We start from the raw sequence: 21352 nt of genomic DNA, 5'->3' as shown, positions 1-21352 counted from the left end.
ATCTTATATCTTAATATCCTGTTTATCTGCGTTCTCCCATTTGCACACAAACAATTAAGTATTTAAAAAGGGCATGCAATGACGGAAGAATATCCTCCGCCGTGTTTCATGAGTAGATGGATGTGACGCCATCGAGCCGGCCACTGATAACATTATCTTATTACACTGATAAAGTTTCCGCAGATACAGATGCGGTCATCCTCGTGAGTTTATTTCCACTTTTTAGCAGTCGCTCGGGGGGGAGATGCCGACTGCATGAACGCCTACCGAGGGGAAACTTGTGCCACACCACCCCTGGTGGACTGCACTGTCCTGTCTGTGCTGGAAAATGGCTGCTGAACGGAGCTGCCGGGAGCTCGGGGAAAACTGAGAATAAAAGTCCACGTCGGGGTCGAGAAGTGCTATCTGGAGCGTCTTTTACAACTCGGGGAGCCGCGGCGGTCACCATGACTCGCTGGGTGCCCACCAAAAGGGAAAAGTACGGAGTTGGTATGTAAAAGAAAACTTCCCTCGTTGGCTCGATACAGCGCTCTCTCTCTCTCTCTCTCTGCTCTCACACTGCACAAGTTAGGGAGGAATTGTGCTTAGAAAGTGCTGTTTTACATTTATACACCCGTCAGATTTGACTAAACTAGAGGAATGCAAATCCTAGGAGTGAGGGAACTGCCTGAAATGGATAACAGGCGTCCCTGTGTGTGTTGTCTTTTGTGAGGAGGAAGAGGACAGTGTGGATTGGGATTTTTTTCTTTCTTTTTTTTTTTAGAGGCGCGCCTAGTTTAGCCTCGTTTCCTGCGCTGAAGGGCCTCGTCTGCAAACTAACTAGTTTACAGGACACACATTACTAGGAGTTGTTAAACTTGTCCCCTTGCTCGAGTTTACAGCCTCACATCACAGGCTGGAGGTAAAGGCTTTGCTGGTCTTTATTTACTGTCACTTCCTCAAATGCGCTGAGACCTGGACCAAATACACGCTTTTCCCGTTTAGCGTTCACTATTTCCTTCAGGGAAACGACACTGAGCGAGATAAAGGACATATTTTGATTGAAATACTGAAGCTATTTTAGGAAAAAAAAGGAATACATATATAGGCTATGATGTGTGTGTGTGGGTTTTATATACACACATATATGTTTATATATGTTTGTTTGTATATAGCCTATATATATATGTATATAAAATGCTTGCAAGTTGTGTTTTAAACAAGAGTAAAACTGCTTTTCCCTTCAGTTACTGTATATGAAATGTTATTAAAAATGATGTAAATGACAAGGTTTAAAATCCTGGAGAATAATTATTAATAATGTTGCAGCATCATTGTGAAAGCAGCTGTTTGTGTTGTGGCTGCTGTGGGTTTTAAACTATATTATTGGATTCAGTTTAATTATAACGTGCCAGTGCACAGCAGATGCCATCTGTGGGCACAAACTTTGATTAAACACAACAATTCCCTTTGAAAATTGGTTGGCATGAAATAAAAGTTTGTTTTTAACCTTGTGGCAGAACCGGACTTGGGGGAGGCCATCGAACCGTGTCTGCTAGCACGTCTTTATAAAATCCACGCTTTGGTTCACACTGCCAGCCCAAATCTGATTTTCAGCATCCAATCTTTCTGGCCGATGGTTTACATGAAACATCGCAAGTGATCTTCTCCAATTTACCGGTGTTCTGTTTTCCACGATGGTAACCTACCTGCAGCCGTCACCACTGATACATTATTACATTGATTTAAATGGTCAAACCAGGTTTGCAATATCTCATGGATCCCCCATCACGTCCGTCACTTTGGTAGATGTGATTGGTTTTTCTTTTCTATCTGTGTATATTTTGCAAATGACCCAAGAGGGTATTTGAAATTTTACTTTCATCATTTTTGGTGAGACATTGGTAAGGCCTGTTGAATGTTTAGAAGCCAAAAGCACAGTCTGGCAGAGCTGTAATAGCACATCAAAACATAAAAACTGAGCTCCAGGTACATTTTGGCTTTGGCTGTATAGCAGAGGAATAACTTGTAAATAGTTAGTAACGCTTTCAAATTCCTGCAATGGGGTAGAAAGTATCTTTCCTCCTTAAGTGTAATGAAGTGGAAGCATAAAATGGCCTAAAAAGGTTTGTACTCATGTGTGATACAAGTTCCTAAAACTGTACAAGTGCACTAATGCCTCGTTTCCACTTGTTTCCACGCAGTCATGTGATAAATCCCAGTCCATTCGTTTCTATGGGAACATAAGTAATCTCTGACGAAGATGCAAAGCTCCTTGGAGTGTAGTGTAGTGAAACTGTACAGGCTATACATTGTTATAAAAATAGTCCCTCATGCATGCCATTTGACGTTAGCAACGTCAACATCAATCCAACCCGTCCGTAAAGGACTGTACTTCTTCGTAATGACCGGCTGGGGACATGTTCTGTATTTTCGTACAGGCCAACCGTGTATAAGTAGAAACGAAGCGAAAAAGAACTTTACCTTTTTATCACTGTTTTTGTTCATGCCATTATTACATGTTTGTCTTTCTAGGACAAGGTGCCCTCCCAAAGCAAGTTTTTTACCATAACCTGAGAAACTTAAAAAAAAAAAAAGTTTTTCCACCCGTGTTTCTAATCAAGAGTCTCTTTTGAATTTCTTTGTCATGCCACTTGAACTGTTAGCAATTTTATTTACGAGTGAACAATCTCATAAACCACCCAGATGAAGGCAAGATAGGCTGAAATCTTCAAGCCTGTAATAAAAGAAAAATGCTGCATGGCTTTTAAAAATGAAATATGAGACTAATAAAACATGGATAAAACATTTTCCCTGTGTTCCCCGGGAATACTGTAATGGGACTACCAGAAATTCATATTTTTCTGGGGATTCCCTGGAACCTTGCAGTTCACTTTTCTCATCTTTGTTGCCAGTTGCACATGTTTTCCAGAAGAATCTAATTTCATGGTAGTGAACTGTTAATTTTTACGGTACCCCGCCGCGGGCACACAGTCTTTTTTTTGTTATGCCCATTAGTGGGACCATGAACTAGCAGCTGTATGAGGGCTGCTGATGCTGACTGATGGGAGATTTCAGCAGGTTACACTAAAACATTGGCGTTGCAGACTGCAGGTTTTAAATGAGCTCTGGTGTTTTCCAGTCTAGTCAATGCTCTACGGGGCCTTGTGTTTCTGCTGTGTGTGTGACTTTGTAATGTGTGCAACCCTGATGCTCACGATTTTCTCCCCATTCTCAATTATATTAAGAGTTCAATTTCTTAAAAAAAAAAAACCAACCCCAAAAAACCCCCAAATCATGGAGACAATTCTCATGGGGTTCACTGAATGCAAGAGCTCATTAGTTGAAAGGGAAGCAGCTGCTACATCACGGCGGTGGAGGATTGGTAGGGTGCACGGCCATTGCACTTTCAATACATTGCGTGTTGACCAAGTATCCCTAATGAGCACTCGGTGAGACCTCTTATTCTGTCGGAGCTCAATCTGCATCTGTTTTTGTTTCGGCAAAACTTGTGTCATGCCCTTCAACTGCTCCCATAATGGCCCCATGGCTTTGTTAGTGTATGTGAGAAAGGTGTCTCTTTCGGCCCTTCCACAGCAGCATTAATAATAAATACTGTTGTCTCCTCACAAACACTTAAATCAGTGATTTTAATGACTTCATTAGCGAACCAAATGACGGTGTGTGTAAGCAAGGCTTTTGCAAAGGAGCTGGGTTGAACAAATAAATGTTGAAAAATAAACCCTTATAGAGTAGAATAATTGATAAAAGAAAAATCATTGAGAAAAGGATTTGATGTGGCCTCTTTATTTCTTTGCAGCACATGTGCAATTCTCTACTGGTGGTTATGTTCTCTTTGAGGCAGCGAAAGCCCTGCTCCCCCTCTTCCCACCTCCCACTTCTGTTTACAGCCCACAGCTGATAATTGTCTGCAAGAGGAACAGACAAGGGCTTTAACAAGCCTTGCTGACAACAGAAGTCGCGTTTCCATTATAATTTTGCACAAAAGAAAATCAAAATCTTCTGATTTAAAGGTAGCGCTGCAGGGGGAGGTCAGTATTAGCATGTCACATCCGGTGCTGCCAGGGATGTGGAAATGTGCAGAAAGTGTTTCCACTGCACTTTTGTGATTAACTGGATTATCGAATTGCTTTAAAAAACTACCTCATGAAAGCATAAAAAAAGGTTTTGGTGATTTTAAGGAGTTCTTTCGAATTAGAACCGTTTCCATTACCATTTTTTGATAATTGGGTTTTGCACAAATGCCGAGAACTTAACTGTTTCTGATTCTGTTGAAACATAAATTGGTTATTAAAATAAATGTGGATCAAATTTACATAGGCCATTCATTTAAAATCTCAACTCATTGGTCCAGTGTACTAGGACAGTGTGCTTTTCTCATTTGTTAAAGGTATTTATGTATTTATGCAAAAAGTAAAGTATAAACTAAAAACTTTCTATGGATTTTTTTAAAAGGACCAGTCATTGTTGCTGCTTTTGTTGATTTTGTTAAAAAAAAACCAACATATTAATGACTACCATTCACTCCAAAATAAAAAAAGGACAAGTGTGCTGGAAATAAGTCACCTTTCAACAAAGTGCGTTGTGATAAACTGATATTGACTAAAATAGTTTGTATTTTATTTGAGTATTTGCTATCACAAGATTGATAGTAGTACTAATGATTATAAAAACAACAATACATTTGTATGTATTGGCACCTCTCTATACCTAAGGTCATTTTATGGAAAAATTAAGAAATGACAAGAGTAATAAAAGGAGTAAAATAAGGTGAATGGAGGAGGATGACCTGGGAGTATGGGAGGGAGTGGCGATGTGGAGCCAAGAATCAGACGAGTAGGGGCTAGATTAGAGATGCATTTGAAAATGAGAAGTAGTATCTTGGAGTTGATTCTGTGTTTTATTTGGAGCCAGTGGAGGTGTTGAAGACCAGGGGTAATGTGTTCAATAGAAGAGGTGCAGGTTATAATTTGAGCAGCAGATTTCTGTAGGACCTGCAGTTTCTGATGGGATTTGTAGGGGCGACTGAAGAGAAGTTAGTTCCAGTAATCAAATGTAGAAGTGACAAGGCTGTGGATGAGGAGACGGAGTGAGAGGTGAATGTAGTCTGTTGATGTTTTGAAGATGGAAATAAGCAGGCTGGCCAATGCTGGTAATGTGAGCTTGAAGTGATGGCGTATTGTTGAGGATGACGCCCAGACTCTAAACCTGAGGGGAGGGGAGGATGGATCGTTCCGACGAGTAGATCTTCCGTTTTGTTGTTGTTTATTTGAGAAAATTCAAGGAAAACCACGCTTTGATTCCCTGAACGCAGTCAGAAAGGGAGGTAGGTGGAAGTGAGAAGTTGGGTTTGCAGGAGATGTAGCGCTGGGTGTCGTCTGCATAGGAATCAAAGTGGATATTATATTTATGGAATACGGAAAATGTGTCGCCGGCAGTGATGGGGAATGAATTTGAAGCGTGTGACTTGAGTTGTATGAACTGTGTGTGGCCAGAGAGATATGAGGAGAACCTAGTGGGAGGCGTACGAGAGACACCAAGGGATGCTGTTCAGGAGGGTGCTGTAAGAAGTAGGGGTGTAACAATATATCGTGCCAAGAAATTTCGTGATACAAAAACGTCACGAAACGTGTCGTGGAGGTGACAAACTGTATCGTGATATTGGGTTATTAATATTAATCTATTGTGTTGACTAGTAACGCGCATCCGACCACGCGTGCCGACCACGCCTCGACCCGCGGACCAAAATCTTCCTCCGCTCAGAAGAAACTAGTACCGTTTTGCGGTCCCGATCACGGGACTCTTGGGGGGTTTTGAGCTCTGAATTTTTACTTATGTAAGGCTGGTGTAGAGTTAAGCCTTACCTTATTAATTTAAACCTTTTTCGGGTCGTGAGTAGGATAAACACGGGGACAACTTCTGCTGAGTTCCAGTGTCCTTTAATGTCCGCTCAACAGTGTAGGATTTTATCACGTATCACTCCGCCCAATCTAAAACATACTAAGCACTACAGATAAACTGACTAGTGTAATTATAGTCCCTAATTTACATCAGAATATAAAGAATATATTTATAAAATAATGAACCCTAAATTACCAAAATAACCTTCTTAACAAAAATAAATCTCCTCTTACACTTATAAGGTGAGCATGAATCAATCTTTTTTATAATGTAAAATTGTATGTATTTATTTACTTTTATTTATTTATTTAATTTTAGTTGTTACATTTCTGGAAAAGAAAAAAGTCAAATCATACATGAGAGAAACTATTCAGTTTGTGGCAAAATATTTTTACTTGTATGAAACTGAAGATGCATAATGCAAACCTGACATTTACTTTTAGTTCAGTTTGTGGAAAATGGTTGGCCTGGCTTTCTCTTTAAAACTTAAACAGTTATAAAGCATTACAAACTGTATCAATAGGGCAAATGCACAGCATTGTTTTGTATTTTGTGTCTTTCAAATAAAAGTAAATTTTTCCAGTCATATGTTCCTCATTCAAAGTTGTTAAAAAAATACTGCTATAATATCGTATCGTTATCGTTATCGTTATCGTGACCTCAATATCGTGTATCGTACCGTATCGTGAGATTAGTGTATCGTTACACCCCTAGTAAGAAGTGGTGTGAAAGACTGCACCAAGATCTAGAAGCATAAGAATGGTGAAAAGACCGGAGGCTGCTGCCATTAAAATGTTTTGTTGACTTAACTTCTGAAACTTCATAAAGCCTCTGCAGTCCTCTAAATCCAACCAGAGGCAACTGCTACGTTATGCCTTCTACATTGTTTTAGAAGAAGACAACTACCCTGGGGAATTGGGCTGATTTCCGTCTTTGAACAATGTCTTCAGTTCAGCTGGCATTTTTGGAATGCAACCCTCCTGCACCACCACCACCACCACCACCACCCAAAAAACCAGACAAACAGTTGACTCAGTTCACCGAATTCAAGTTGAGGTTTTAGCTAACAACCTACGTTCATCTCATGACCTGCGTTGGGATAAATTAAAGCGGAACAAGGCCAACGATTGGTCAATATTATGATGTTCACTGTACATAACCTCTTTATGTTGATCTGATCTCATTACACAGTTCTTTTCTGTACAAATAACAGCCAGCTTAACATGCATTTAGAGATCAGGAGTTTCAAAGCATAGTTATTCTTGTGGCGCCTGAAACATGACTCAACGTGGCCCTAGGAAGAGTTGTTTAGCCGTCTCCGGCTTCTGTGGAAAAATTAACCGGAAATACTTTTTTATGCTTATTTCAAGTGTTGTCTCATTAATTTTGTCTCTGCATGATGTCACTGTTCCTCAAGGAAGTGTTCAGGGGGTCAAAAGACTAGAAAACAAACTAGGAAATGCTAAGCAAGAATACTTTACTGAATCCACATATCACTGGTGGGACTTTGGTATGAATTGCCCGTGAGAGCATGTGCTCTCATGAGAAATGCTTTCCACTGACTGATTCTCTTCTCTTTTGTAATCTATTGCTGGAGTAGCCTAGAAGTAAAATGCACAAGCTGTTCAACATTTATACAGTGAAAAACATTTAATTTATCAGTATCTCACCGTTTCAGGTTTTACCAAAGACGAAATGTGGTTTCCTGAAGGTCAGATCACACACTGTGCTCTTATCTTACAATAGATCACACAAGAATACACTCTGAGCTCTGAGCTCTGAGTGTGTGTGCGTGCGTGCGTGCGTGCGTGCGTGCGTGCGTGCGTGCGTGCGTGCGTGCGTGCGTGCGTGCGTGCGTGCGTGTGTGTGTGCGTGTGTGTGTGTTTCATCTTTGTAAACTAGTGTGTGTGTGTTTCATCTTTGTAAACTAGTGTGTGTGTAGCAGACTTGACGGCCAGCAGGACAGACAAGCCTAGAGGGCCCTCATTTGGATCAGGTTAGCGGTGACTGACACATTGGGAGCAGAAAATAGAGATGCAGTCACCTCGTATGTTGACACAAGCTGTAAGTAATTTGTAAAGCCCCTATCCAGCACTCAGGAAAACCATCTTCCACCCACATGTGCAATAAGCCGACAAATACAGTTGCAATTAACATTCAGCGCCGGTTACCACATGAATTCTTACCAATTGTTTTTAAATGCATGCTTGATATTTTACACAGCTTTTAACAGCCCTGATTTTGTCTATTTGGTTTAAATATGCCTGAAAAGCTCTCTTTTATTAATTATATTCTGGATGATTGTTACATATTTTTTCTTTAAATGCATTTAAAAAAAAAAAACACCATCTTGAGGCATGATAAATCGAAGGGGAGGAAAAATTGTCATCATAGCACTCCTGACTGCAAAGTGTCTGTTTCAATTCTGACACAAAACAATCAACAATTTGAAAAGAAGATGATTGCTTGTTTGTTTTTTTGTTTTTTTTAATTCTTATTATTTTTAGAGCAAGCTACCTGATATCTCTTTTTTGTATCCAAGAGTGTTTTATATGAAGTAAATATTAGCTGGTGTAGTTGAAAACAGTTTTAATGACGGGAAATAAAGCAGTTGTATACAAGGGAAGTGATGCAGAGCGTTTTCTTTTTCCTGTGTGGTCTTCATTTCTGTCCGTTGGTATCTCTGAAGATTGCAAAGAATGTGCAGAGTAGTGTGATATTTATTTATTTTTTATCTCACACATCCTTCCTTTTTGCGTGGGGGAAAAGTATTTGTGTGCTCGTGCGTGCTCAGGTTTTGTCTATGGGAAGTTACAGTTACCTTGTGCCAGGATGCTAATCTAACACTATTAATTCCAGTTATATCACTTTGTTGTCCTTCATGATGGATTATTTGTTTTCATATGCAATGAGGAAGTTAAATCCACACTCCAACCAGAACCTCATATTTTCTCCTTTCTTCTTCTCATTTGATGCAGCTGAGCTGCTCTGCACATCGGTAAACAAACCCTAAGCCTTCCTTTTTCTCTTACTCACCCTAACATAACTGTCTGTAAGCTTCGGGAAGTGTTTTCCATCACTTGGTCATTACGGTTTGTTTATGTTTTCCGTTGTGGGCGGTAAAATGCAGCCTCAAATGTGTTGCAGGTCTCTGTTACCAGGACAATAGCCTGGGCGCCCATAACCATTCACTTTGTGAAAATTCTCCCTTGTGACATGGGACTAGCTATCCTCCCATTTCTATCCATTTCCAGCCACACTGAATTGGTGAATCCTTTGACATTGGGGTCAGGGTTGTGGTTGTAGGTTTACAGTATGTGAGGGCCGGGGTGCATTCAGGTAAAGTCTGGTTTGTTTGGGAAAGGTCTGACTTCTCATTCAAACTGATGCAGATCAAAGAAGCAATTGCTGGTCCGCCTAAACACGTAGGTCTCGGTCTGCTTCAAATGAACCAAATGCAGGAAACGGACTACAATGCACGCCATTGTCGGAAAAGGAAATGATGGATTTCCTGCATTAAACACTCAACGAGCAAAAATTTCTTATTAGTTTTTTGTCTTGGCTTATTCTTCTTCAGTAATGCTGGATGCAGCGGCACCACAGGTGAGGAGGGGAACATGTTATTCAAAAGGTTTGGTGCATTTGATAAGATGCAGTGTGAATGCAAACTCGGGCCAGCTGAATCTTGCAGCCAATCGATCCTCAATTGTACCGAGTCTATTTGGCTGTTAGGTGTTGAAACAGCCTCAGACAGGAGCGTCCATATGATCAGCATACTGAAACTAAAGGCAAGGTATAGCACATTTCAGCAACAAGGTAATTCAAGGTGCTTTACATAATTAAAACAGGAAAAGTAAAGGGGAAAAAAAGAGCTGCAAAGTAAAGAAAAGTTAAACTTAAAGGGGACCTATTATGGCATCTAATACCTATTTTAAACAGGCCTTGCTTTTGATTGTTTTTGCTAAATAAATTAGAAATTCAGTCTCTAAGCCATGTCTTTATCTTCCCATTCTCTAACCTCATTATCTATGTGGGATTCTGAGTGGGCGGGGCTATGATAATGAGGCTCTGTGCTGATTGGCTGCCTGAATGACGCGATACACCGCTACGAAAAAATGGTGGGAGCTCCAGCCGGCACAGTTAGTTGTGGGCGTGGTTTCACGCATCGCTCCTGTCGTTACGTAACGTCAGGAGCAGAATCTGAACGGCTCGGAGAAGCTGTACAGACCCTGCAGAATTTGGTTGCTTTCCTCCTTCTCTGAGCTGGCAGGCTGAGGGGAGACCACTTTATATATGTTAAAGCAAGAAAAAACTTGTTCATAATAGGTCCCCTTTAAGCTAGAGTTGCAATTTAGTACTAATATTAACATTACTTACATCTAAATTCAAAAGGGTTTACATTATTTAGTCAAAGGCAGCTGCAAACAAATGCTTTTTTTTTAACCTTGATTTAAATGAAACTGAGCATTTAAGGATTCTTGCAGTTTTCTGGAAGTTTGTACAACGTTCGTTCTTAGTTGCTCTGTAGTTTGTCAGGGCTGCAGACTGTGGCTATTTAGTCTCACTTTGCCATTATTTTTGAGAAAGTTAGACAACCACCTTACATCTAGTGTAACTTTGAAATATTACTCCATTTTTCCTTATTTCCATAACATGAAACGAAGGAGTGTGCGTTATATAAGTGAGAAAGTAAAGCTCACTTGAGCTTGTTGTAACAGCAGGTTGGGCCAGTGGTGGTGGCTGTTGTCTTTTAGTTGTTTGCTCAGTAAGCACTTTGTTCATTCAGAACATCTCCTCCTGATATGGATTATTCATGTTATTAGGAGGGAAAAAGATACTGTTCTGACCATTTCACAAAATTCTAAATATGAAAATCAAAACAACATCCCCTACAAGAATCAGATGTGCTGATGTACTGCAGTGTGCCTGCAAGCAGCGTTTGAAAGTCAGAAGCTAAAGAAACATTTGAGACTTAAGAAAACCCTAGTTCCATATTTAAATGGTGTTTAAACTTTGGTTGATGAAGCAGTTTTAAGTTAGGACACAACATATGTTTGCAGCGAAATTACCTTTAATGTTAAGCCAGAGGGCAATCTTCATATGTCAGAATTAATTGCTAATTTAAGCGTATAAGAAGACTCACTAATGTTATTCGGCTTAAATGATAGCATGGATAAGATTGCTCCATGCAAACAAAGGCAATTTTACCCATGTATCTGTACCAAAAGCACTGTTTGTACAAGAATATCCGTCTGATGACTACCGTCTTATGAAACTACTGTCAATAGTTGCAAAAGATGGCGAGTTAATGGTTTCTGCCTCCTAACACTTGCCTATTTCAGATAATACTGTACTGATCCAGTTCTACTGAAGCAGGGTGGAAAAAAACAAATACATTTAAATTATTTTTTGTACTTGTATAAAGTTAGAATTGACTCACTTTGTCTGTGGCGACCTGAATCACACTGATTACTTAAGGGGAAAAAAAAGCAATATATAAGGAAGGCACAGGAAGACTGGCTTCTGGGCTAATATAAATGCCCGCTTTGCTGTCAATATATATTCCTCTTTAGCCCAAAACCGCAGTGATTGTTTTGGACCATTTCAAATATTTACATTTCTTATGATTTCATAGTAGATTTATGGTTGTTTTTAACCCAGAATCAGAGAGAACAGAATAACTCCACAAGTATTTACATCCGGCTACATTGTAAAGGAGGAGCCTATACAGTTAGTGCAAGTCGTTTTCAATTTATGTTATCTTTAAAGATTTTCGCATTTTAAGTTAGTGAAAAATGCTTTTAGCCTACAGAAATACCAAAACTGCTGCAAACCTTTTTTCTTCTTAGAGGAGTACTTCACTTTCTTGAAAATGTCACCTACACATTAACCATGATGTTGGGTAATATCTGTACTTTCTTTTCATTTCCTAATTCTTAAGAAATCAGTTGTAGAGTCAAGATGGTAGGTCGTGATAACAATCAATGAAATGTTTCTGGAGTGTGAAATGCATACTACCCTGTTTTGTCAAGCTGTACTGTAACTTGTAATAGGAGAACACCATTACATAAGATAGGATATTATATAAGATAGCAAAGGAATTAGATATTCAATGCACTTAAAAAAAAACAGATACATTGATCATTAAATCCTGATTCCCTTGGTATTCATTAGATGTTACATAATCTTTGTCAAACTTTGCAAATAATTTTTTTTCCGTGGAGGTCAGTGTGACTTTGCTATTATTCATTCTGAAAGGGAATTGTATATTAACCGAGGACCGTGCTGCTTGGTGAGGCAGTTCTAATAGTACAGCTCCCAGTGGCGTGCTGTGAGACGGCTAAGACAAATGACAACTGGCCTATTTAATCAGTGCATAGCTAAGTGGCTCCACACTATTCCATCCTGGGCCAGCTCTGACACAAAGCTACAGCACTTCTGTATCCTGATTCAAGGGCTGATGCCATCTGGGACGTGGAGTCGAGCAGGAGAAAGAGAGCAGTTGTGAATAAGTTAGCCTGAGATTCATGTAGTTGAAGGTTTTGCCTTCACTAATTGCAGTGGAGATCAGGCAGCATTTAAAGCCTGAATTTTGATATTTGCACCAAGATGCAGAGGTGATGGTAAACGTAATCTTGAGAGTGCTCAAAGTTGAGCAGCATGAATGTGAGGTGAGTTAACTATCTGTAAAATCACCTTTTTTTTCAGTCCTTCTAGCTTTTCGTTCATAGATTTTTAGTTTTTTTTTTTTTACTACATCGTGGAAAAAAAGCAAAAGCATAATGTTTTGGACAAACACATGCTCAGTATGCAGTGATAAAATATGTTCTCGTGGTCGCTCAGGAGATTTGCGATAGACGCCGGTGGGTGATGGTGGGAGACGGTGACACATCTTTGTAGTGAGAGTTAGCTCATGTATATGTGGGATCCCGTCTGACAATTACGGTGGGTTGTCCCTCTTACTTGGATACACAGATGGGTTTTCTCCAGCACTCTCAGTATTGATTGTGGGGCATGCCGAGCAGCTTCAGCCATTGTCTAAAAAAAAGTCCCGCTGTGCTCTTAAGAGTTGCCTGACAGATGGTTAATGGTGTGAAGCACGTCAGTGTGAAACAAAGGTCACTGATGTAGACATGTGTTGTTACATAATTTAGTCTGGGCTAGCTCATCTTCATCTATGAGAGCCTTTTGGCTCTCTCGTTGGATATGTAGGCGGTATCTTTAGTTTGTGCAGATATTCATTTTATAAACTGTGTGATGTGATTAGGAGAAGGAAACCATTCTCTTGTGACCACAAGTCAAATTTGATAAAGATAAAAAGATAAAATGATGTCAGTGGAGACCAGATTGTCAACATACCCACCATACTTTTCAAATTCTTTAAGTTCATCAAGCAGTTATGTGTTTTGTGTGCATTGTGTTAGTCCAAAGGATTACTCAGAAATTATATTTTGAATCAGAGGTAAGGCATAGTCCAGTGGTGAAGTTTTATTTTTCATTATGTCTTGGCAGAGGAGTGCAATCTCAGATGGCATTTTTTTTATTTAATTTTTTTTAATTCTAAAGCAAAAGACATAAAAATTAGTGACGCACTGATCCACTTTTTTGAGTTCTGATTCAATTTTGATGTATTCCTCCAGATAACTAATAGTGATTCAGTTAACAAAAGGGCATAGCTGTTGTTCTTTTGTTGTTTTTAAAATAAAGATTTGCAATAAAAGTGCAAAAGCTGTCGCATCCATATACATTATCTAAGCCTTCAAGTAAATTAAAAACAGCAATGCTTTATCTGAGCTAGATCAATGAAGTTGGGCTATTTGAACAGTAAACACTGAAATGTTTGAATATGATTTGTATTGTCTTTATTGTCATTTTGATTAAGCGATCAGGAAATTACATCAGTCTTTGTTCGTCATTGGTTTAGTTGTATAAAAATACAACTATGGTCACTCGTGAAATGGCATTCGTTTTTTTTTACTAATTTTACTTTTTTTTACTGATTTGTAGAAGGGATAAATGGAACTTTCACATTTAGCCCATGTTTCATTTAATATGAATCTCCAATAAACCAGGGCTTTTTCATTGTTTGATTCCTTGACATATATTGATCAGAAGAGCCAATTTTCAGAAAAAAAGAAGCTTTCAAGTGCTGAAATTGGGCAAGTGTATATATTTTTTTTATTTTAATGGGGTTTTCTCTGAAAACATTGTCCTTGAGGAGTTTTAAACACACCAGTATACAGCACCAGTATAGCTCAGTTTTTTAAATAACCATAAACCAATATTTTTCCTGTGATTGAAATTTAACTTTTGAGAAATGTCTTAATAATTTTACGATGACAATAGTTCTCAGCCAATACCGGGTCCAATTATCAAACCAGTTTTTATGTTTTGAGACTAGTTTGTGGAGGAAGAGTTTATCTTGTTAAAAGGAAAATCAAGACACTCTTAGACATAACATTACCCAATTTTCATCCTGAAAATGAGCATTAAAATTAACCTTATTGCTCCCTGGAAAATGATCAATGTCCATTTCTAAGATGTGACCAAGCATTTTTGTTTTTTAATATAGGGTGACAAGGGTTTCCCTGTGAGAACAAGAACCATGAAAGTGGATGCAAGACTGTTAGTTTGAATTAAGTATCCCTAACCACCTCTACCTGACCACTGTAGCCAGAGCTGTGTTCTGTTAGCGGGTCCAAGATGCAGCCGAGCTACGGATGTGCCACTCCGTCAGTGAGCTCACACTGGATGACTTGTCTGTTTCGGTGGATCAAGCATGGGATGAAAGGATCAGCCCTAAAAAAACTGACTTCCCCAGTACCTTTAGGAGGCAGCGTTCAGCTGTTAACTGCTGTCAGGTGGGAGTTGGCATCTAGGCGACCTTCGAAGATGATGGCAAATGTCATTAGTAAGCAAGCTGCAGCAGCTGTTACGCCCTTGAAGAAGCATAAACATATTTATTTATATTTGTAAACTTCCTCATAGATAACTTTTCCTGTCATGATGCTTTATCGGTTTCGAGTCTTTTCATCCCGTGTTGATGTTGGTGCATTACAAAATTCCCAGGGCACATCACTGAGGCTGTTCAGGTTGTGAAAATGTTAACTCTTTTATCAGTTGCAGTCCATATTAATGCTACATTTGCCACCTTTGAAATGTCCCATGGGTTGCTTTGGAGACTTGTAATTGGCGTGTCAGTCACTGATTGTGTTTGGGACTGCAGCGTGCAGCGAGAGACAGCCTTTTTCAGTATGGCTGGTATTTGATGAAATGCCCTTTTGTCTGTTTGTAGATGTGTGTGTGAGTGTGCATGTGTGTGTGTGTGTGTCTGGCTAAATACTTGATAAAGTAAGAAGCTCGCAGCTCAGTCTCCAGAGGCAGTTTCAGATTTCATGGAGTGCCAGCTCAACTTTGCCACCAACCTTTTGGGAATGAGATTAAGTTGTCTCACTGATGTGGCTGACACCTCCGACTCGTTTTGTTGAACATTGCGCCCTCACTAGTCTCTGTTTGCTCCAAAATGCCGTTTCAAAACAAAACCAATCGGTGGGAACTAAGAGAAGTTCTTAATCCACATTACACCTCCGTAAAATAATATCACGATCACTGGGGCATGAATGTACGTGTACGACCCGGCTGAAAACTCGTCTTTCCTGATTGTTCTTATAATAAATGTCTCATAATGGCTTTTCTCCTACGAATATAGGGAGTTTCAGTTTCACTGAATAAAGACTGACTGCATAACAGCTGATGCCAAGGACAACAAAGTCAGAAGGGTCTGTTGTGTTTCCACATTGTTAACTGGAGGTACATCTGTGTCAGAGGGAGAGCGATTTAATTAGGAGGATTACTGGCCCTTTTTTTTTTAAAAGTAATTACCATTGGCTCGAACCTGAAAATATGTAGCTGATTAAGTGGCTGCAGTTGCATGTGCAGACAGCTCTGCGCTGGTAAACATGCCCTGTTTGAATTATTTGATGAATGCCTATTTATATTAGGCAAATTTGTGTCATTTGTTGCTTTCCAACTATTGTAGCTCCAAAAAAACACAAAACAGCCCAGCATATATATGCATGCACATGTGTGTGTGTATAGTTATATGTAAATGTGTATTAGATATATATAGGGTTGCAAAGGGGTGGAAAATTTCCGGTAAATTTCCGGAAACTTTCCGGAAACTTTCCATGGGAAGTTAAGCTGGGGAATTTTGGAAATATTCCAAATTGGAAACTTTCCATGGGAATTATGGGAATTTATGGGAATTATTGGGGATTCATGGGAATTTATGGGAATTAACTGGAAATTGGGGGTAATTTAAACAAACTGTATCATATCCAAACATAAATGTAAATATTTATTTTGTCATAAGCAGATATCCATGGTCCAATGGTTACAGAAAACCGTCTTGCTGGAGTCAGAAAAAACAGCATCAAATTTGAGGTAGCTACCACCATAATAAGCTAACCTCTTAAATGGTCAATGAAATGAAAAATAGCTTTCATTTAGCACCTAACTTACCAACTAGCTAGCTACTGTGTTAATACATTTTTATTTGATATTTGCAAGTTAAACATTAATACCATTATAGATCAAATATATTTACCCCATAATATTATCAAAACTTACTTGACTTTATATAGTCCGTGGGCTCAAATGTGTGGCTTCAATAGTCTTGTGCTTTGAGCTCAAATGTGTGGCCTCCAGGCTTCAAGAAATCACCGGTGCATGTGATGGAGGAATGCACAGTGCATGTAGGGGGCGTGGCCTCAATAGCCCTGCAGTAAGCAATGTGCTGTGTGCATGTGATTGAGGAGTGTACTTGCATTAAATCTGGTTGTTTTAGCCAAGACTATGCTACAATATATTTCCCCCAACTATATTTAAGTTCCCTATTAAGGGCCAACCTTCAATTCTGTAAATTTCTTATTTATTCCCGTTAATTCCCGTTAATTCCCATATATTCCCCTTAATTCCCATATATTCCCGTTAATTCCCATGGAAAGTTTCCAACTTTGAAAATTCCCGGAATTTTGCAACCCTAGATATATATATAATATGCATATATAGAACTGGCATTACCAAAAAAAACAACAAAAAAACCCCCATCAGCATCAAGCCTTAGGATGAGCATTTCTGGTCAACCTCCTGTGTGTGTTATCGTCTGCTGATGGTTACATTATATAGGCATTATAGCGTGTAGTGTGAATGCCAGCTGGAACTGTCACAAGTTTCATGGTTTCAGGTGAAAATGAGGGTAAACGTAACTTTAGTGAGGAATAAGGCCAATGTGTCACATTCTCTCATGGGCATCAACTTTTTGACCGGGACATTTAATCACTTGTTTTTCCATTTATTTATTTATTTATTTATTTGTACTGTATGTGCCAGTGCTACTCGATCATTTGACCCTTTCAAAACAAGAGTCCCCTTTTTAAAGAGAAAATTTTTGACAAAAAGCCTGAAAATGAGGCTGGGTCAAGAGGTTAAATCGACGATCACATCCATCGAGTTTAGGAAAACTCGGCGTTTCTCTGAAGGCTGAAATATGGTTCTGCGTCAAAACGACGCCGTGCCTACGGCGTGTGGTTTGGGTCGACGCAGACCACACGCCGTCACCTGCGCCGTCACTGACGTGCACCTCCCAAAAATTGTAACTACGCGTCGAGCGACGCAGACCACACGCAGACGGAGAGGGCTGTGATTGGTTCGCTTGGAAGCGAAGCATTTCCGGTTTCCCGTTTGAAGCACTAGTGAACTTTCAGGGCTCTTTTCTTCGTTTATGTGTGATTTTTTTTGTTTTGTTTTTTTGCACAATAGTTGTCCTTATCTCTTTGATTCACTGTGACCAGAAAAAGTTGGATAAACCATTCAGAAAAAGATAGCTAACTAGCGGTCGCGGGGGGTACTGCACTGCGGCGAAATGGAGCGACGGAGAAGTCCGAAGGGTTCACGACGGCGTCACGGTGACGGCGTGTGCTCTGCGTTGGTGTGACGCAGAACCTTAATTCAGCCTTTAGTATATAAGAACATAATGTTCCATCTAACAATTACTGGCATTACCAACTTAGCGTGCCATCCATTTTATCTTAATCAGTTGTTTGATCTGTAAACTATCTGGGCAGTGGAAGAGCCCAGCTCTTAAAAGTCCTGTTTTGTCTGTACATCAAATCCAAAGATGTTCAATTTACTCATCGAAAAGTCCATCTAATTACACTTCTTATACTTGCGATGCAAGGTTGTTTTCCTCACTAAAGTGAAAAGTTTCGTTGTAGTATTTTTTTAAGTACTTGGCCTGTTTTTAGAAGAACTAAACATGGAGATGCAGGATGTGACTGTCTGAGTGCAATGTGTTGACATCTTAGCATGCAGTAATGGTTCCAGACATTAAACAAGAATAGCCTTGTGAACAGTTGCAAAATGAGTCTTTCTTAGAAAACTGCATATGAAATAATATATTTTATAGAAACTATATTATACTGTAAAACACAAACATAATTGAAGACTTTTAAAAGTCAAGCTTTGGTGTTGGGACTGATCTCATCCAGTATTGGAATTCAGGTTTTCCTATACTGTTCACTGATCACACCCATGAAGGTTAACATGTATAAAAAATATTATATATGATTATATTTATTTAATTGTGCTCAAACTTGCTGTATTTTCCTTGCTCTAAATGGACTGACACCATGAGAAACAGCTTGCAGCGGTGTGAGTGCACTTCCAAACCCATCATGTCCTTCTTTTGGATTTACGTACTTTCATCAGCACCAGAGAAATGAAAGACAGAAACTTGTAATGTCTGAACATTACACATTCAGACGGCTGATTAATATAGTTGTGTTTTAGCACTCCAGTGTTACAGTGAAACTGAGCAGACAGCATGATGAAGGCCAAAGGGAATACAGAGAACCTGCTCAATTTCATCAAACCAGATATTCCATCTGTCAGGGAAAATGATGCATTTCCGATGTTGTCGGAACACTGAATCAAGGTGTAGCTTACCATCCAGAAAAAATATATTTGAGATAATGCTTCAGGCAAATTATAGAAGATGGTCTCCGCACAGCTGGAGTTGCTAAAAGGCATTAAAGATGATAATCTAGGTTAACACATTAACCTAGCATTTTTACCGCAGAGATATCGGCAGCACAGAGATTCAGCCTCTTTCTATCATAGTTCCTCATGCATAACTTTGGGTTTTAGACAAAGGTACAGTATGTTTTTGATAAACATTGCACACTTACTTCATAAGCACATGCTTTGAGAGGATCATTCTGTTTCATTTGTTTAATCATGGATTTTGCAGATAAATAGTGGTTACCCCCAAAAGTGGTTGGTGCATTTCTAGTAAACGTTCTCGTCAGAACGGGTTAATTCTTACAGCAGGTTTCTGAGGTTAACACCTCCTCGACTGAAATCACTCAGTCATTTGGAAACCACAAGTATCACTTTGAGCAACCAATGACATTTTGAAAGTTATTCTACGGTGAGTAGATGTCCACTTAAAGGTTGAATCTAGCTTCTGCTTCTCAGTTTAAGGTAAAAACAGCAACAATATCTGCTATTTATTTGTTGTCAATAAGACTTTGGTCCATTTTCAGTCCATCAATTCCAAATCCAGTTCATATCACCTGATTTCGGTGGCGTTTGAAAAGGTCAAATGATGACGTTGTAGGGCTATGCCCCATACACTTTCAGGTGGCACTTTGCAATCGGAAGAAGAGCAGGATATTAGTTGAGCGGCACACAATTTTAAGGCCAGATAAGCTGCCTGTTCCTTGTTTTCCCAGGTTACTCTGGTTGGCAGAGGTTCACTGGATTACACAGTTTTTTTTTACTGTAATTGAACACAGATCAAATTAAGGTTGTTCATTGTCTAAAAAAATGAAGCGGGTAGTATACTGATATTGGAAAAAAAAACATTGATAAGTGTTAATGTTGCATCTGGTCCAAAGCGTTTCCTCTTGCATGTTTGTTTTTTGTTGTTTTCTTTCCCGCATTTTGCTCAGCTTGCATCTCTAGATCTAGCAGGCACCACCTGATCAAAGTCAAATCTTGTCTCACACCACTTAAGCGAAATCACACTTTTTGGAAGTGCGCCACTGAAGAGGTTGCAGAGTAAACTTGCTGAGTCAGACAGAGAGTTTCTCTAAATATTCGAATGGTAATTATGCATTCATCAGCTTTAGTTTCACAAGAGATGTAACACCAGGCAGGAAATAATTGGGTATATCTCGCTGTGCTAAAGGTTAAGCTGTGTTGATCCTTCCACTTCTTTCCTCATTCTGTATATTGGCGTGCAAATGGAATAAACACAAAGCTGTGATCTGTTTTTAAGTGTTAAACAATATCTGCAAGGTTCAAAGCATTTTAAATTGTGCACGCTCCCCTTTTTAAGATTGGTTTCCCATTGAGTTAAAGGGTGTTTCAAAAGCTCTTTTACATTTTTAAGCTAATGAGACATGTGCAGCGAGCAGGCTGGTTTGTTTTGCAACGTCAGTGCAGATGGTCTTGAAGGACCACAGATATCTCCAGACCGCGGTGTGGGGAATACTGTGTGAAATGCTTCACACATGTCTGTATAATGAGCTACGATCTGCTCTCTTTCCCTGTTGTATTATGAGGATGATATTAAATTAAAGGCCCAAGTCAGGCTCATAGAGGCAACAGGAGCCAAGTTATCAGCCTCTGTAAGACTGTAGCCCAAAGCGTCTGTTGGAGAGGGGTTGAATGGCAGGAAGTTGTGCCAAAAGATGTTAAGAGTTTTTGGCACAACTTCAGATCCATCCGTTGAGATCTGGGGGTCCGTCGCTTCACCGCCGGGTTTCACCTTATTTTTCTTTTCTTATTTTTCACTTCCCATCCTGTTCATGACTTCTTTTTTTTACTGCTCTATTCTTCTGTTTATCTTGTTACTTTTCCCCTCTTTTCCCCTCAGTGAGGTATTGTTAATCTTTCTGTCGTCAGAAAAGGCACCAGCATTTCCTCATGACCTACTGGGATGACCCCTTCTATTGTGATACGCTGATAGTTATCAGCAGCATTTCCTTCTTGCTTTTAGCAGCAGTGAAGGTCTGATAGAGACGCACACACACACACACACACACGCACTTTTGGTTTTCCTGTCCACTACTTCACCTGCTCTTGTAGTTACTTCAGGTTAATTACGATGCCATTATCTTCACTTTCTACCTGCAGATAAAACTAGAAGGCCCTTGTTAGTAATTGCTAATAAGAGGAAAGGAGCTCATTTTTTGTTGGCATTTGAGACTCTTAAGATCACTTTCAAAACTCGCCTCTAAATTAGAGCCATCAGTTTTCGAAGTGAATGCTTGAACCTCTTATTAAATCCTGTTGACGAAAGAACTGAAATTAATTATCTTATTTCCCTGCTTTGTGATAAAGCCCTCTCAGTTTGAGTGTGATAAACACGGTCGATTGTCTTCTT

The 21352-nt window shown here is 39.4% G+C and overlaps 1 protein-coding gene across 4 annotated transcripts in view; it reads left to right on the top strand.

The window, feature by feature from the left end:
* The first annotated feature begins 300 nt into the window (after nucleotides 1–300).
* The window catches only part of dock1 (dedicator of cytokinesis 1), a 237588-nt gene continuing 216536 nt past the window's right edge, over nucleotides 301–21352 (top strand). For all 4 annotated transcript variants that reach the window (XM_061709031.1, XM_061709030.1, XM_061709029.1 and 1 more), the window contains exon 1: nucleotides 301–489. In XM_061709031.1, the coding sequence (XP_061565015.1) occupies nucleotides 447–489 (43 nt within the window). In that variant the 5' untranslated portion in view covers nucleotides 301–446. The remainder of the gene's footprint in view (nucleotides 490–21352) is intronic.

The sequence above is a fragment of the Cololabis saira genome, chromosome 19 (assembly GCF_033807715.1).
Source record: "Cololabis saira isolate AMF1-May2022 chromosome 19, fColSai1.1, whole genome shotgun sequence".
In the NCBI taxonomy this organism is placed as follows: domain Eukaryota; kingdom Metazoa; phylum Chordata; class Actinopteri; order Beloniformes; family Belonidae; genus Cololabis; species Cololabis saira.
Note: the sequence above shows the minus strand (reverse complement) of the source record. Positions and strands in the feature narration are given on the sequence as shown.